This window comes from Phaenicophaeus curvirostris, chromosome 25 (genome assembly GCF_032191515.1).
Source record: "Phaenicophaeus curvirostris isolate KB17595 chromosome 25, BPBGC_Pcur_1.0, whole genome shotgun sequence".
In the NCBI taxonomy this organism is placed as follows: domain Eukaryota; kingdom Metazoa; phylum Chordata; class Aves; order Cuculiformes; family Cuculidae; genus Phaenicophaeus; species Phaenicophaeus curvirostris.
In genome coordinates this window covers 5557351-5573963 of record NC_091416.1, presented here as the reverse complement: position 1 = coordinate 5573963, position 16613 = coordinate 5557351, and the positions used below count along the sequence as shown (strand labels likewise).

The 16613-nt window shown below is 48.4% G+C and overlaps 1 protein-coding gene across 4 annotated transcripts in view; it reads left to right on the top strand.

The window, feature by feature from the left end:
* Positions 1-16613, top strand: part of GRIK4 (glutamate ionotropic receptor kainate type subunit 4) — a 230804-nt gene that overhangs the window by 208864 nt on the left and 5327 nt on the right. For all 4 annotated transcript variants that reach the window (XM_069876474.1, XM_069876477.1, XM_069876476.1 and 1 more), the window contains exons 13-17: positions 3078-3191; positions 11078-11187; positions 13231-13404; positions 13553-13718; positions 16006-16231. In XM_069876474.1, coding sequence (XP_069732575.1) covers positions 3078-3191; positions 11078-11187; positions 13231-13404; positions 13553-13718; positions 16006-16231 — 790 coding nt within the window. The remainder of the gene's footprint in view (positions 1-3077; positions 3192-11077; positions 11188-13230; positions 13405-13552; positions 13719-16005; positions 16232-16613) is intronic.

Sequence of the window (16613 nt, the reverse complement as noted above, 5' to 3'; positions counted from 1 at the left end):
TGCCGCTGGGAGCTCTGGTGCAGGTGCTTTTCCAACCTGGTGATTCTATGATTCTATGATTCTATGATATGCACAAGCACGGGTTGGAGTAGGCTGGGTGCTATTGTAGCCCTAGAGATGCCAAAAGTCCTCAAAGGACACAAGTTTATCAGATAGGGCATGAGGTGGAAGGAAATCAACTCTAATGGAATATAGGACCCTCTGGAGGTGAGAGAAGGAACCTGGCACAAAGCTTGTGTGGCCAGGGAAAGCAGCTTTGCTGTGCTGAGTTTCTGCTCCATAAGGAAAGGGAGGGAACATGGCTGCTCCTCACACCATAGGGAAGAGCAGCGTTCAAGATGTTGCTGTCTTCGTGATCAGTTAGGTCCCAAAGCATGATAGCTGGGGGAATGGAGTGCACAAAGTTCCCCAGTGCCATCCGCACCCCACACTGGAGAAGGTTGGGGAAGGCAAGGGATGGGGACTTGCCTGGGTAAACCTGGGGCTGTGCTTTTCAGCAGCAGCTTTAGAATCATAGAATCATAGAATCACCAGGTTGGAAAAGACCCACTGGCTCATCAAGTCCAACCATTCCTATCAAAAGCTAAACCATGTCCCTCAGCACCTCGTCCACCCGACCCTTAAACACCTCCAGGGAAGGTAACTCAACCACCTCCCTGGGCAGCCTCTGCCAATGCCCAATGACCCTTTCCGGGAATAATTTTTTTCTAATGTCCATCCTGAACCTCCCCTGGTGGATCTTGAGGCCATTCCCTCTCGTCCTGTCCCCTGTCCCTTGGGAGAAGAGCCCAGCTCCCTCCTTTCCACAACCTCCTCTCAGGTAGTTGTAGAGAGCAATGAGGTCTCCCCTCAGCCTCCTCTTCTCCAGCCTAAACACCCCCAGCTCTCTCAGCTGCTCCTCTTGTTCTCCAGCCCCTTCCCCAGCTTCGTTGCTCTTCTCTGGACTCACTCCAGAGCCTCAACATCCTTCTTGTGGTGAGGGACCCAGAACTGAACACAGGATTCGAGGAGCGGTCTCACCAGTGCCGAGTACAGAGGGAGAAGAACCTCCCTGGCCCTGCTGGCCACGCCGTGTCTGATCCAAGCCAAGATGCCATTGGCCTTCTTGGCCACCTGAGCCCCTGCTAGCTCATGGTCAGTCGCTGTCAACCAACACCCACTTATGGATGGGAACACGAATGTCCTTAGAGCTTTTGAGTGAAACACCTTTGATGTGGCGTATTTACCACCTATTTAGTCTATCACGTTGCTTACAGAATGGCAGTCAGTTTGGAAAACTGGGAGAAGGAATACACTGTCAGAATAAGCTGTGTCTTCTTGAGGGGCTTTGCTGGAAGAGCTCACCCCAGGACAATAGTACTTGCAAGCCCTTTTAAGCACAGACAAGAGAGGTTTAGGAAGCTTTGGGCTTTCCATGCGGAGGAAATTCCTCTCATGCCATGTTCGACAGATGAACTTGTCCCATCTGAGTAATCTGCTGGTGTTTACACAGAGCTCAACTGCTCACACACCACGTTGTGATTATTGGTGCCTTTTAAAAACCTCATGGGTAAATGTCTGGCTAGGCAGAAATTCTCCCTAGCTCATAATTCATTCCAGCCTAAGCCTCCTAGGAATCTGTAAGAGCTGCTAGGAAACAATTGCAAATACCTGGCACTGGGCTTGTCCAATAAAGCCATCCTGTATGGGCTCTGAAATACCACCTTCTCCCTGACCTCCTTTGTTGGGAAGGCATGAAGATCCCCTTGCCTTTCTTTTCCTTCTCCCTTTCCCCTTTTCCCTTTCCACTCCTCCCTGGTCTCCCTTGCTTGGCAGGCTTGCAGATCCCCTTTCCTTCTCCCTGTGGGTTCCAGGGTGTCAGGAAAAATTTCTTCCCTGAAAGGGTTCTCAGGCACTGGCAGAGGCTGCCCAGGGAGGTGGTGGAGTCCCCATCCCTGGAGGGGTTTAAAGGATGGGTAGATGAAGTGCTCAGGGGTGGTTTAGCAGTGAACAGGAACAGTTGGACTAGATGATCTCAAAGGCCTTTTCCCACCTAGTGATTCTATGATTCTGTATTTTGGTGTTGGGGCCCGATGGTGCCTTGGATTCTGCACAGACCTTATGAAACTTGGGGACAACAAGTGCAAACAGCTTTTCTCCACCCCTCCTCCCCTCTTCTCTTTTTCCACTTGCATAATCATCATCCTGCAAAGCAGGCAAACAAATGTATAAGAGAATGGAGGAGGTTTCATTTTTACAGAAAGCAATTATAGACATTAAAAGAGCTATAGTAATAAAAATAATATTTAAAATTCAAATCCCTTATCTATATTACAAGGGTATTAACACTGGAATAAATTCTTTTTATTCTTTTCCCCTAATCTCATTTGCTTTGCAAGTCAATCTGGAAATTTTTATGCCAGTCCTGTGAATTTTTTGGAGACAAATCTGCAGTTTTGGAAGGGCAGGGTTGTCAGGCTTGTACACTTTATCATTTGGGGTGTGGGGGTAACGATGCTGCTTTTTTTCCTACTTGTGATGCTTGCAAGGACCAGTCTTGTCTGGAAGGGGACACAACAGGGACTTTGGAAGGGGGAGATTGCATTTTCTTTGGATTGATACAACATTTGTTGTCTTGATGGCTGCTGTTTTGCCAGGTCTTAAAGCACTAAATGACTAGAAATTGTGATCAGGCTGTGAGCACTTTGTTCTCTCAGCTGCTCATACAGCTCCGAGCTCCCCACCGAGAGCTTTGGGCTTTTCCAACCCATAAATATAGAGATAAAAAACACCTAAGTGAGCAAACTTAAAAAGAGGAGAAGGATCCAGAGCACGGGGTGAGTTAAAGTTGGGAGGGTGTTTGAGCAGGGCTTATGTGAAACCCACCCAGGGAAAAGAGATGCAGAAGCACCATCCAAACCAAGTGCACAGCACTGATGAAATGCCACAGAGCCTGAGTTTTACCCTGCAGGAAAACACAGCATCCTGAGAAGAGGGGACATCCACCCTCCAGGAGTGAGGGTCTTCCATGGTCCTGGACATGGCTTTGCTCACCCAGGCTCAGGTTCCTGATCTCCTCTGCTCTCTTTTCTCTCCAGAAAGCAGATTTGGCTGTGGCGGGGCTGACGATTACGGCGGAGCGCGAGAAAGTGATTGATTTCTCTAAGCCGTTCATGACTTTGGGAATTAGCATTCTCTACCGAGTTCATATGGTAAGAGACTTATTTTAGAACCATTTGTATCCCTCCATTCTTTGCATGCATCCATGCCTGGTTATAGAAGAAAAATGAACCACTCATAAAAATATTTTCGTTTCTTATTTAAATGCAAAATGACTTTTTTTTTCTTTGTTTTCACTGTCTTTCTGCCTTGTATCAGTTTGGTGGATTCAATTCCCATTATTTTAACTCCCCTTCCCTGTCCCCCCTGTGCACAAAACGCATCCAGGCTGTGGTGGGGGGTGCAAGCAGAGCCCCATCAGACCGATGCGACCAGGGAAAGGGTGGGTAGATGCCAGTTCTCTCAGTTATCAAGGATGCAGCGCTCGCTACGAACATCAACAAACTTGCACATACATCTCTCAGCGCTGAGTGGCTCCTGCCAAGAGCAAAACTAATTAAAGTTAAAATTCTGTTTCCTCTGGTACGTGCAGGATTTAGGTTCAGTGAGTTTACGGATCAGAAAGCCTCTCCAAGCTCCTGTAACCGACTCTTCATTTCCACGCTAGATTTTTCACCTCATGGATCCAGGAGGTGTTTCTGCCATCATCTCTTAGCTGAGATTATAACGGCGCTACTTGCTTTCTTGCATGCATTTGTTAGGTTTGGGGATTGAGTACCATGCGTGCTCTGCCTCCAATTTGCACCATAACCTCCAGCAAGTCCTTTAACAAGGCATCATTCCCTGAAGAGCGTGAGGCTGACGTCGCTGCCTCCAGAGGAAACACAGGAATCTTGGTGCAGGGTTTGCATGTGATCGGCTCTATAAGTGCAAGGCGTTTGCTGCTGCCTCCGTGCGAGCTCAATGTAAATGTGTCTGACACATCTACTTAGGGTGTAAGTTCTTCAGGGCAGGGAACATCTGCTGCTTGTGCTGATAACAGAGTAACGCAACACAGCCACATTCCAGCCTGCTCTCCAGGCATCTACCAAACCAAACAGGATTAATAATTACAGTCTTTAAATTGTTTGGCAAATAGTCCTCTGCCATCCCAGGTCAGGTCACCCCAGGTCAGGTCACCCCGCAGCAAGCCCCACTTCACTGTATCAAGGCCATGAGGAGCAAACAGAGAATGATGGAATCATCAAGGTTGGAAAAGACCTCTAAGATCATCCAGTCCAACTGTCAGCCCAACCCCACAATGCCTACTAAGCCATATCTCAAGGCACCACATCTACACACTCTTTGAACCCCTCCAGGGACAGAGACTCCACCAGTTCTCTGAGCAGCCTCTTCCAGTGCATCACCACTCTTTCAGCAAAGAAATGTTTCCTAATGTCCTAATGTTCTAAAACTCCCCTGGTGCAACCCGAGGCCATGTCCTCTCATCCTATCCCCAAGAAGAGACCAGCACCCACCTTGCTACAACCTTCTTTTGGGTGGTTGTAGAGACTCCCTTCAGCCTCCTGTTATCAAGCCTGAGCAATCCCAATTCCCTCAGCTGCTCCTTATAAGCGATGGCAGGGGCAGCCTGGGCTTGTGTGCTCCCCAAAAGCAGGAATATCTCCGCAGCATGGAAGCTCAGAACCCTCTCTTGCCTCTCCAGCACTTGGCCCCTCTTTGTCCAGACCTTTCCTGCTTAGCAAGGAGAATTTCTGAGCTCAGCGTGGCAATTAACTAATTAAACCGGCAAATATTTATTTAACAAGGGAAGGCAAGAGAGCTAATTGCATGGGGTTTGCAGAGCAGTGGAAGGCAGCTCCACAGTCCAATTTTTTCCTACCACCTCCCTTCCCCGCTCCAACAAACGTCTCTACAATGTCAAAAATTGGAGCTGACGTATGTTAATCACGGCGCCGATCAGACGTAGCCTAATAAATAACCACAAATAAATCTCTTGCTGAGATTCCCTCGTTTTTCCCTTCCCCACCACAGTGCGCGTGTCTCTTATCACGTATAACCAAAGACGGCAGCTTTAAATGAGGCTGTCATTTTTCTCAATTTCAATTGTTGTGATATAATCAAGTATGGATTTCTGACATGGGGACTCTAATAGGCTTTCTGACTTGCAGGCTGCTAAGAGAAAAAGCTTGCTTAGTTTTATTATGTCCCCTGTCCGGTGGCACCCATGGAAGGCAGGAGATAGGTGACAACTCCTGAGCAGTGACTCTGCATGGCAGAGGGCTGGAATCAGGTGTCCAGTGCCATTTCTGCACAGAGCGATGCTGAAAGTTGCATTTATTTGTAGCTTCCATGTGTTTCGCTCACATACCTGCCTCTACGGCAGGGAATGAGGGACTGCCTAGCACCCAAATCGGCTCATCAGCCCTGAAGGTCCTCCCTGTGCTCTCCCTTCAGATAAGAAAAATGTAGATTTGTCGAGTACACCAGAACAGGTGAGTTAGGACAAGTGAAATGAGGCTTGAAGTTTCTACCTGATCGCTGTGGAAGACAGCGGGAAGGACGGGATGAATAACTTCTTCATTCCAGCCAGAGGAGTTTCAACAGCTGAGGATGAGGAGCTGAGCATCCCTCCTGATAACCCACACTGCCCTGCCAGCAAGCCTCCTGCTTCAGGATGGGAGCAGCCGCTGGTTCCAGGTGTGCCTGGAGCCGTGGTGTGCCTTGGCCTGTTGGTTGGGGACCGTCTGGTGACTCCAAATTAGGCTCAATATTCACAGGAGCTTGCGCTTAGCTTTTGCTTGTCGACTCCAGAGAAAGGACCATGGAGAGTAAGGGGTCTGGATCTGCATCTGGATCAGACACGGTCGTCCCAGAATAGAATCATAGAATCACCAGGTTGGAAAAGACCCATTGGACGATTGAGTCCAACCATTCCCATCAATCACTAACCCATGTCCCTCAGTGCCTTGTCCACCCAATCCTTAAACCCCTCCAGGGAAGGTGAATCAACCCCCTCCCTGGGCAGCCTCTGCCACTGCCCAATGACCCTTTCCGTGAAAATCTTTTTCCTAATGTCCAGCCTGAACCTCCCCTGGTGGAGCTTGAGGCCATTCCCTCTTGTCCTGTCCCCTGTCACTTGGGAGAAGAGCCCAGCTCCCTCCTCTCCACAACCTCCTTTCAGGTAGTTGGAGAGAGCAATGAGGTCTCCCCTCAGCCTCCTCTTCTCCAGGCTAAACACCCCCAGCTCTCTCAGCCGTTCCTCATAAGGCCTGTTCTCCAGCCCCCTCACCAGCTTCGTTGCTCTTCTCCGGACTCGCTCCAGAGCCTCAACATCCTTCTTGTTGTGAGACCACAAGAATACACTCGCTTTGTTTTGGTGAGACCAAATGCACTGCAGTTATGCCAAGCACGCATCAACATTTCTGCCTTTCCAGGATGATCTTTCTTGCTTTCTTTCTGAATTACAGAGAGGGAAGAGAGCTCTCCTGCCTTGCCCAGGGACAAAGGTCTATGAGAAATGGCATAGGTAGGACTGACTGTTTCTGTGAGAGGGAAGATACAAGCACTGGGGTCTCTTTGAGCTCTGTGTGTGTGTCTGCAGGGTAGGCAGCGAGTTGTAAGGTCTCTTACGGACCTGAACACAGACAAAGGAAGAAAGTTCTTCACCCAGAGGCTGGTAAATCCCTGGAACAGCTCCCAGGGAAGCAGTCACGGCACCAAGCCTGACAATATTCCAGAAGCATTTGGCCAACGACCTCAGATCCACGGTGTGAGTGTTGGGGTGTCCTGGGCAGGGACAGGAGCTGGACTCAATGCTCCTTGTGCTCCCTTCCAAGTTGGGACATTCTGTGATTCTATGAAACCCAGGACCAGGCCATAGAGCTCCACTCCTCCTCCTCTTCCCAGATGTCCTACACATTGAGGTTTTTCCATCACTGGTATCTGCTCAGAAATCTGGTTCTCTTTGCCTGAAAATGAAGACTTCCAAGAACAACTGAGGATAAATGCATCCCTCCTGCTTCCATCTGAGGATTTGCAGGAGGCCTTCATCAATTATTGGACATTTTGAACATTTCTATTCCAGGAAAAATAGCTCTTCCAATTAACAAAGCTGTATTGGGGCCAGCTAAAAATATCTGACAGACTCCAGATATTGTCATTCCCATCTTCAAAACAGACAGATAAGAGAGCGTTTGTGCCCTCCGTGGGAACAGAATATCTTTATTCGTATGCACAACTGTGAATGAAAAGAATATGTAGCAGCAGCCTGAAAATGACTGTAGCTGAAAAGAAGCAGAACTACTACTACTGTACAGTCACAGGAGAGAGTCACTGCCAAGCCTGAGACTTAAAGCTTCCAACGCAATTTCCTTAATGAGTGTAATTTATTGACAAACTGCCCCCGAAACATAGAGAAGACAGTGAGGCTTTAATTACAGAAAGGAACTTTGTTGCAGGAGCATCTCACAAGGGAGCCTAAGCCAAGGCACTGCCAGTGCCTGGGAGTCTCCTGCCAGCTCTGGGATGCTGGGAGGGCTAAGCTGCCTGGAATCATCTCCTGCTTGACAAGCTCCAGGTTGCTCAGCTGAGGGCAGATGGTGCCCTTCACACCTTGCAGGTTCCCGTTGCCTCATTTCATTCCCGAGCATGTAAACACCTGTGGAAGAGGAGAGGCAGCTGAGCCAGTTTAGCTGTAGCTGAAAACAGGAACCTGGGGCCAGTGAAGCATCCAGAAAAGCCATGATAAAGAGTAGAGCATGGACATGACCTACCTTGGCTTTCTGTTGAAATCCATGATCATCTGGATGGGATCAGTGAGAAGTACAGACCCATGAGATGGTCACACCACTCCAAAGGAGCGAGAGCAGCTCACGAGGTGAGCAGAGGATGTTACTGAATCCCTCCAGGATGCTGAGGGTGCAGCTTCCAGCAGTGTCTCTGGCTCTGAAGGCCCTTGGTTTAAGCGCATGTGCTGGTTGTAGCGGTCATTTGTCTCTGGATTTCTGGGAAGAACATAAGGAAAAGCAGAACACAGCATCAATTGAGCAAGAAAGGGAAAGGACAAAAGCAGAACATGCTGTCTTTCACGGTACCACGCCTGCTTACACCAACCGCAGTAAGATAACCTGGTAGAGAAGAGAGACCTTGCCCAGGAGAACCTGAAACTTTTCTTGGGAAGTGACTTTAAAATAACCTGAAAATGGACACAGGAAGGTCTGAACCATGGATTCTTAACCCATCAGGCTGCCCAGGGAGGGGGTTGAGTCATCTTCCCTGGAGGGGTTTAAGGGACGGGTGGACGAGGTGCTGAGGGACATGGTTTAGTGATTGATGGGAATGGTTGGACTCGATGATCCGGTGGGTCTCTTCCAACCTGGTGATTCTATGATTCTATGATCTATTTGTTAAAAGGCTTAATATCTTCTAAAAATGCTACTGTGGGTCCCAAGCTCAAACTCATCTTGTCTTTAAGGATACAGGGATAGGGATGTTTTGGAATCACCAGCACAGGAAGGACAGGGATCTGTTAGAGTCCAGAGGATGCCACAAAGATGATCTGAGGGCTGGGGCACCTCCCATACAATGACAGCCTGGAGAAGAGAAGGCTACTGGGAGACCTCAGAGCAGCTTCCAGTGCTGAAAGGGGCTCCAGGAAAGCTGGGGAGAGGCTCTAGACCAGGGAGTGCAGGAACAGGATGAAGGGCAATGGTTTAGAGCTGAAAGAGTGGAGATTGAAATGAGATCTTAGGAAGAAATGTTTTTCTGTGAGGGTGGGGAGGCCCTGGAACAGGTTGCCCAGAGCTGCCCCATCCCTGGAGGGGTTCAAGGCCAAGTTGCATGGGGCTTGGAGCCCCTGATCCAGTGGGAGGTGTCCCTGCCCATGGCTGGCGTGGAACTGGATGGGCTTTGAGGTCCCTTCCAACCCAACCGATTCTACGATTCTATGTGACACGGTGGTAGTTCTTTACTTTCTGCAGGGCAGGGTTTGTTGTACAAGGTTTCTGAGATGTTACAGTCCCAGCTGGGGACTGAAGCTGAGAATATCACAGTAGCCTAGATATTTTTAGTAAAGGAAGATTTTTGTGCAACAACTATTGCCTTTTCTGGCAACAACTTAGTCTTCAGAAGAACTACCAAGACCTTGTGAAATTCAGTTTTCGTGTAAGACTGGGAATACTTCAGTAGTAAAGCAATGTTTTTTAATGGAAATGGAATTTAAATCACTGGTCTTGAGTCTGGGGAAGGATAAAAAAAATAGCAGCGATGTTTCCTGGGGGCTTTTGTGAAAACGGAAAATTATTCACCACCTTTGGATTAAACAAATCTCAAAATACAGGGACTCTGGGTTTTGATGGCTGTGAGTTTGCGATGGCAACTGAGGTTAGGTGTTACTTATTACTAGCTATTATTAGTTTACGTGGCATCACAGACGGGCAGGGTAAAGCAGTGGACTTGGGAAAATCCAGGCTGCTGTGTGTCGGAGATGCTCCCGAGCAGCAGATTTTGTGTGAAGTGAGCAAACTACAGCGGCTGCTGTGCTGTGAGTGCTGGGAAACGGCTCTTGGAGTGAGCAGCGCCGAGCCAAGTGTGCTGGACATTTTCAGCACGTGGCAGAGGAAGGTGCCAGTAAGAAATACACTGGCAGCTTGACCAAGATGTGATAAAAGGCTGTTTCCACTCTGATTTTACAGTAAAAGCCTTTGCAAGAGCACTGACTCGTGGGCAGCTTCTTGCTTACAGGTGCCTGGGGAAAGCAGAGCTTGAGGTTTTGCCATGCCTTTGTGGTTTCGGGGAGAAGATAGAGGTTCCTCTGAACTAAGGGTTTATATTGCCATGGGATTCATGCAAGGTTTTAGCCCTATGTTTGGAGTTCTTACTTTTGCTGGGAGCCTTTGAGGAGACAGTGAGGAAAGAAGATGCTCGAGGTGAATGAGAGTTGCCTGGACACTAGTAGCATTTGAGGTGGGAGAAGTGTCGGGGCGTATGGTGATGAAATAAAGCACTTTCAGCTCCCCATGCCTATTCAAAATCGCACAGAGAACAAACTTCTCTAGTTGTGTGGCTTGTGCTCTGTTTTTACCTCCTTCCCTTTCTCCCTCAGCTGCTCAGAGTGTGCTCAGAGGTGAATTAGTGGCTGCTCTTTCCAGCCTGGAGGTGGCAGAGCTGGTGGTGGTGGGATGTATGCTCACCAAAATGGGAGGTGCTGAGGTTTTGAGAAACTTCTCCTTGAAATTAATCTTCCCTGTGCATAAATTCTGCTAAATTCGACAAGATTGCAATGGTGGCAGTTTTTCTGAAAGCCAACGGCACTTTGGAAGAAGCTCCACCTGTTTTTTTCTAGCAGTGAAGCCTTACTTTTCATGGAAAGGTGGTTTGCTGAGAAAAAAACAACCAGGAAATTCTGATGCATCCTGGAGATAAAAATAGCACATTCACTGAGATAAAAGTAATAATTTCATTGAGTTAGGTAGAGAAGAAAAGTTTGAAGACTGAAGAAAGAACACCAGAAATATTGCAAACATCTCTTCTTCTTCCTTTTGTGCATGCAAATGTTTTTTTTTTTTCCCCCCACTCTGCTTTGTGCAAAGGATCCCACCCACCTCTGAGCTCAACCTTTGCAGGTGGAGAAGGCTGCGGGATGGGGTCTTTCCCCTTGGAGACCTTGCGGGCAAGGGGTGCAGCACATCCCACCATGGGGAGGTCAGAGCGCTGCAACTGTCTTGATTTCATGGTTGTCTTGATTTCATGATCGATTCACCTCTTTCTTTGGCTGGAGGAACAGAAGCATTTGAGGTGAGGAGGAGAATAGCCTAAGGAGGTGAATCCCAGCGGAGAGATGCTGCAGGACTCATATTTTTGTTGTATTTGATGTCTCCTGTTTACCCTGCAAAGCTTCGTTCTCTTTATTTCTCTTCTCTTGCTCCCATCCATTATCAGCATTAGGGCAGGTGTGTTTCTGTGTGTCATTTTCTGAACAGATCGTTTAATTTGTAGGAATACAAGCAGCTCAAACTCCTTCTATTTACCCTTCCAGGGCCGCAAACCTGGCTACTTCTCCTTCCTGGATCCCTTTTCCCCTGGCGTCTGGCTCTTCATGCTGCTCGCCTACCTGGCTGTCAGCTGCGTCCTCTTCTTGGTTGCTCGGTAATGTGACTGGTGGTGCCTTTTCCTTCCTCGCGATGCCATCTAGCGTCACGCTCCCAGACCCAGGGAGGGGGATGCGTGGTGAGGGGTTACCCAAGGGGACACGGGGACACCTCTCAAGCCACCCCTTGGAAGGTGCAGTAAGGAGAATCAAAGCATCCCAGCCTTCTGTCCTACACCAGCTGGGGACTGGGGCTTTGCCCAGGCTGGCACGTCACTGATGCGTATGGTAGCCCCAGGATGGCTGTGACATGGCGAGCAGGAGCAGCGTGCTCTGATTTGGAATTGTGCTCGGCTGCAGCAGTGGGTTTTGGTCCCGAGGGCTGCATGGGAATGGTGAGAGGAGGCTTGGGATTCAGGCTGGTGCCCTGAATGTGATGCTGCTCCCTATAGGTAAATGAACCACTTGTCTTGAGCGAGAAGGGTGGAGGCTGGCAAACACATTCAGAGATATTAATTCAAATTCCACTAGTGCTGTTTGATTCCTCTGGCCCTGTAAAACCCAGCAAGTACATCAAAATAAAGCCCGTTAATATCTTTGAACAGCCTCTTGGTTGATGTGCAGAGCCTCACTTGACATCTCGCGGTTCCATTTCCTTATGACTAATTTAAATCAGCCTTAAAATATATCATTGAGTGCTTGTCTGCAGCACTTCTCCCATCGAGACCCAGGCTGCGTGCTCCTTTGCTGCTTTCCCTGACCTCCTGCCACGCTGCTTATGGTTGGTGGCATAGCTGGACCTTTCCAGACAGAGCTGAGCTGCGTCCTGGCAACGTGCACCAAAGACTCGGGGCTTGAAGGCTTTTTGGGGACACAGTTAATACCCAGCTCTCATTACAGAAATTGGAACTGTGCTGTCACTCGGTCCCTTAGCATGGCTAAAGTTATCATCCTGACAGGGCTTTAATGGTTTCTTCAAATGTTGTTGCAGCCTCAGAAGCGTAGTTCTGAGGAGACCACTGAATAATGCAGCCTCATGCTCTCTGCAGACTGAGGTTTGGTGGCCCTTTAGCCCCCTCTTCACGTTTTAAACGTCATTCTCCAAAAAGGTGCCTTTACGTGGCTTCCCATTGGAGATGGACGTTTGGATGCCTCTCTCTGCCTTGCTCAGCAGTAAGGAGCTCTCGACCCAGTGAGTTGCAGAAGACTCTCCCAGAACAGTGGGTTTTATTGCCAGTGCTTGATCCAACCATAGAAAGTCCTCAAGAAATAACATCCACTTCCCCGGCTTCATGGTGAGGTAGGAGATGCAGAAATAGCTGTGTGGCTGCATTGGCAGGATCCCCAAAGTGACCCTCCCAGGCACCAGCTTTGTAACCCATTAGCAATCTAATGACCTGCAGCATAAGAATTAGAGGACTTTCTTAGCAACCAGAGAATGGAAGATTGGAAACAGCAAAAAAATAAAAAGAGAGCTAGGCTACCATCACTTCAGTGACAAGCTGTCAGTTATTTCAGATTCCCATCTCTGTCCTATCCCCGTGAACACTGGAAGTATCAGATGAGTTGAAGCACTGCCACTTGGCTTCAATCTAGACTTTGCTGGGGCAGGCAGACCCTCCTGGAGCAAACATTTGCAGTAATATAGTTAACTTCTTTAATGGTGTCACGCAGTCACGTCTCGCCCACATCACTTTTGAACTTCCCATTGATGCTCCTTTTCCAGCAGGGAACGCAACCAGAGATGTTTGGTTTCAACTTCACATCAAGTCTGTGCACGTCTGGAATTATTGTTGAAGTTGTCTGCGGTACGAGTTTTCACACAGGGCTGCAGCCTCCCCATGCCCAGATTTTCAGCAGAGCCTCTCCAAACTTTTGTAAATCTTTACAAGAAAGCCTCTGGCTTCTGAATCTTAGAGCAAGCTTTTCATGCAGTGCTGAGCCCTCGGCATGAATTGACAGCAAAGGATTTCCCCCTTAGAAAAAAATCTGCCTCCAGGAGAGTTAGGGCTTCACAGCTTTGCTTTTCTTTTGCATCTTTCCTCCAAAATGCCCCCGTTTCCCAGTGAATTTACTGACCTACCTCTTTCTTGTCATTTTAGATTGACACCGTATGAATGGTACAGCCCTCACCCCTGCTCGCAAGGCAGATGCAATCTTCTCGTGAATCAGTACTCTCTCGGCAACAGCTTGTGGTTTCCAGTTGGGGGATTCATGCAGCAAGGCTCTACTATTGCTCCCCAAGCACTATCTACACGCTGTGTCAGTGGAGTATGGTAAGGAGGTCAGCCCTCCTCTTCAGGAAGGCTTCTCTGGGGGTCTCTACTGGGTAGAAGCAGAGGGAGAGGTAGAGGATGGGGATGGAAATCAGATTCAGTCCATGGGGTAATCTTGGGTCACTGTCTCCGTTTCCCCTTTCCCTAGGTGGGCGTTCACCTTGATCATCATCTCCTCCTACACGGCCAATCTGGCAGCTTTCCTCACCGTGCAGCGGATGGATGTCCCCATCGAGTCTGTAGATGACCTGGCTGACCAGACAGCCATCGAGTACGGCACCATTCACGGAGGCTCCAGCATGACCTTCTTCCAAGTAAACCCCGTTCTTTTGCTAAGTGGTGCAGAGGGCACCCTTTAACCAGATTTGGATGTTGCCTTGGCCTGTTTCATTCCAGTTTCTGGCATGGAGGGGAAATTTGGAGAGACCCTGGGCTGCTTGTTGCACAGGACTGGGCGCCATCCCCAGGGGGTGACGATGGGATGAATGATGGGATGAATGATGGCGAAGGACAGGATAGGCAGGATGAACAGCATTTGGCATGCTCTTTGGATGCTAGAAGACTACAGTCAGGACATCTGTGCTAGATCTTGGAGAAGAAGAAATTCCTGCTTGGGCTTAGCAGCTTGGAGCGTCACCATGTGTGTGGGAAAGTGGTACATGGCAGTGATGACACAAGATGCTGTTCTACGTGGTTTTGAGTGATCTGAGCTTTTAGATGAGAGTCCCTCAGGTGGGGTAAGCAAAGAAACGGTTGCCCAGCCCAGGTAGGTCAGTGTGCGTGAAGGTCCTGGAGTCTGTATGTGGTCTGGAAAACAAATGAGCCGAGTGTATGCAAACTTATGTGAGCCATTTAGCCCAATTTAATTTTTATCTTCCCTGCTCTATTCAGAAGGGAAATAGATGAGTGAATCTTTTCTGCAAGTGCTCTGAATGCACAAAGACCTGCTTGAGGATTATTTATTTATTACTTGTTGAAATTCCGAGAGGAGAGAAAGCTTTTCTCACTTCTCCCCCTTTCTGAGCCTGAACTGAATTGGGAAGCTTCAGAAATCTCTCGAGTGAGCCTGAGCTGTTCAGCCCGACTTTGCACCCTTCAGCGGTTTGGCAAAAAGCTACTTTTAAGCAGAATGTTACATCTAAAATGAGCTGAACAGAGCCCAAGTGACTAAGGTGGTTGCGTACGAGGCACTCGTTTAGTTCTTTGAGGAAGGCTTTTGAGTTTAAAGTCCTGACTGTGGCTCTGCGCTGTCTGGCGGGTACTGGAGCTGCTGGTATCAGAGAAGAAATTAGTAGAAGATGTTCGTGTGCCATTCATGAGGGTTTAAACTCTGTTGGGATCCATCTGCCTCTGGTGGGTCAATTGTTTTGGATTACACAGGTATGGCTGGGGCTGTCGTCACCAGTCCTGGCTGCATGGGATGAGTCTACTGCTGGAGCACCTTGCCTTGTCCTGGCAGCTGCTTTCCCTGACAATAACACAAAGGATTAAGGTTTAAAAGTGCAGTGAATGGGCAACAAACATGCATCCTGTTGGACTATCCCATGCCCAAGTGGCTGCACCCAGAGGACAGAGCTGGACAGACAAGGACAGTAGGTAGCACATCCCCTGAGGTCCTCCAGCGTGGCTCACCAGCCATGGAAAATGAGTCGCTGGAAGGGTGATGGCAGAGGGTGCCTGGCAGCACATCATGTACCTCCTGTGGTGGCCAGGAGGGCAGGTGGTGTAGAAATTCAAGGGTGAGAGGAAGGGGGCAAATTCAGAAAGTCCTAATGTAGACCAGCATGTGTCTATCTTCAGTCCTCATACAAGCAGGTTTCACTCTGTGCTCAACAAGACAGATTAACCATAGTCAGCTTCTCTTGATCAAACCAAGGTGGGTTCAATCACCAACAATGTCTTAGATTTTGGGGCTGGTTGAGCTGTAGTTCACTGTAGTCAATGAAAAGACTCCAGTCTTACATAGGCATTGAATTACAAGGGAGTGGAAAAAATCCAGATTCAGGGAGCAACAAACTGAAGAGCTTTGCTGCTGCCCCCAGGCTTTGGTGCCCTTTTCAGGGTGATGGTCTCTGGCTCTGATGCAGATGAACTGTTCAGCACAAGGTTACAGTTATATAGAATCGTAGAATTGTTTGGTTGGAAAAGACCTTTGAGATCATCAAGCCCAACCATACCTGTCCACTACTAAACCATAATGATAAGGTGCAAGCCGTACCAGGAGTGTTCGGTGGGTTAATCAGCCGTGCATGAGCTATTTCTCCTGGCTTTTTTGTGTGTGTTTTTTGTGTACCGTCACGGAAACCATGTATTATTGTAAAATGGAATTTATGGAAAGAGCTTTGCTGGAACCTATTGGAATTAGGTATGCATTTCATGCCTCACTTTGCCAGCAAAGTCTCAAATCCACCAAGATATTTGGGCCTCTAAATCTCATTGGAATAAAAGGAGGTTAGGCATCTAAATCTATTTTGAATCTGACACCAAATCTGCTTTGACTCCTAACCCTGTTGTGGCCCTTTCATAGTAGGGTCTAATTTAGGGTTTATATTACAATAAGATGGTCCTACTTCAGCTTCTTTTGCCTCTTTTCCCCTGCAGAACTCCCGCTACCAGACGTACCAGCGGATGTGGAACTACATGTACTCCAAGCAGCCAAGCGTCTTTGTGAAGAGCACGGAGGAAGGGATTGCGCGCGTGCTGAACTCCAATTATGCCTTCCTGCTGGAGTCCACCATGAACGAGTATTATCGACAGCGCAATTGCAACCTCACGCAGGTCGGGGGCCTTCTGGACACCAAGGGCTACGGGATTGGCATGCCCGTCGGTAGGCAGTGAAGACAAATTCTAGTCCTTCTCAGCTCTCGGCAGAGGACCGGAGTGTTTGAAAGGCTGAACCGGCTCTAAAGCCAACGTCACGTTTCACAGCTCTGCCCAGGGTCATTTTTCTCTCAGGAGGAAAGTCAAATACATTGCAATTGAGGTGCATGCTCAGAGCTAGATGTACGAGACCCTGCTCCGGTCCAGAGCCATGTGACACGCGACTGTGGCTCTTTAAATAATTCGTGTGAAAGATGTTTCAAAATTGCTGCTTTTTTTCTGCATATATGCTCTTTGCTGACTGTTTCCCTTTCGGACCGGTGGTTTTGAATCATTTTGTGCTCCTTGTTTTATCTCAGAAGTGCTGAAAAAGTAACGTTGTTCTAACT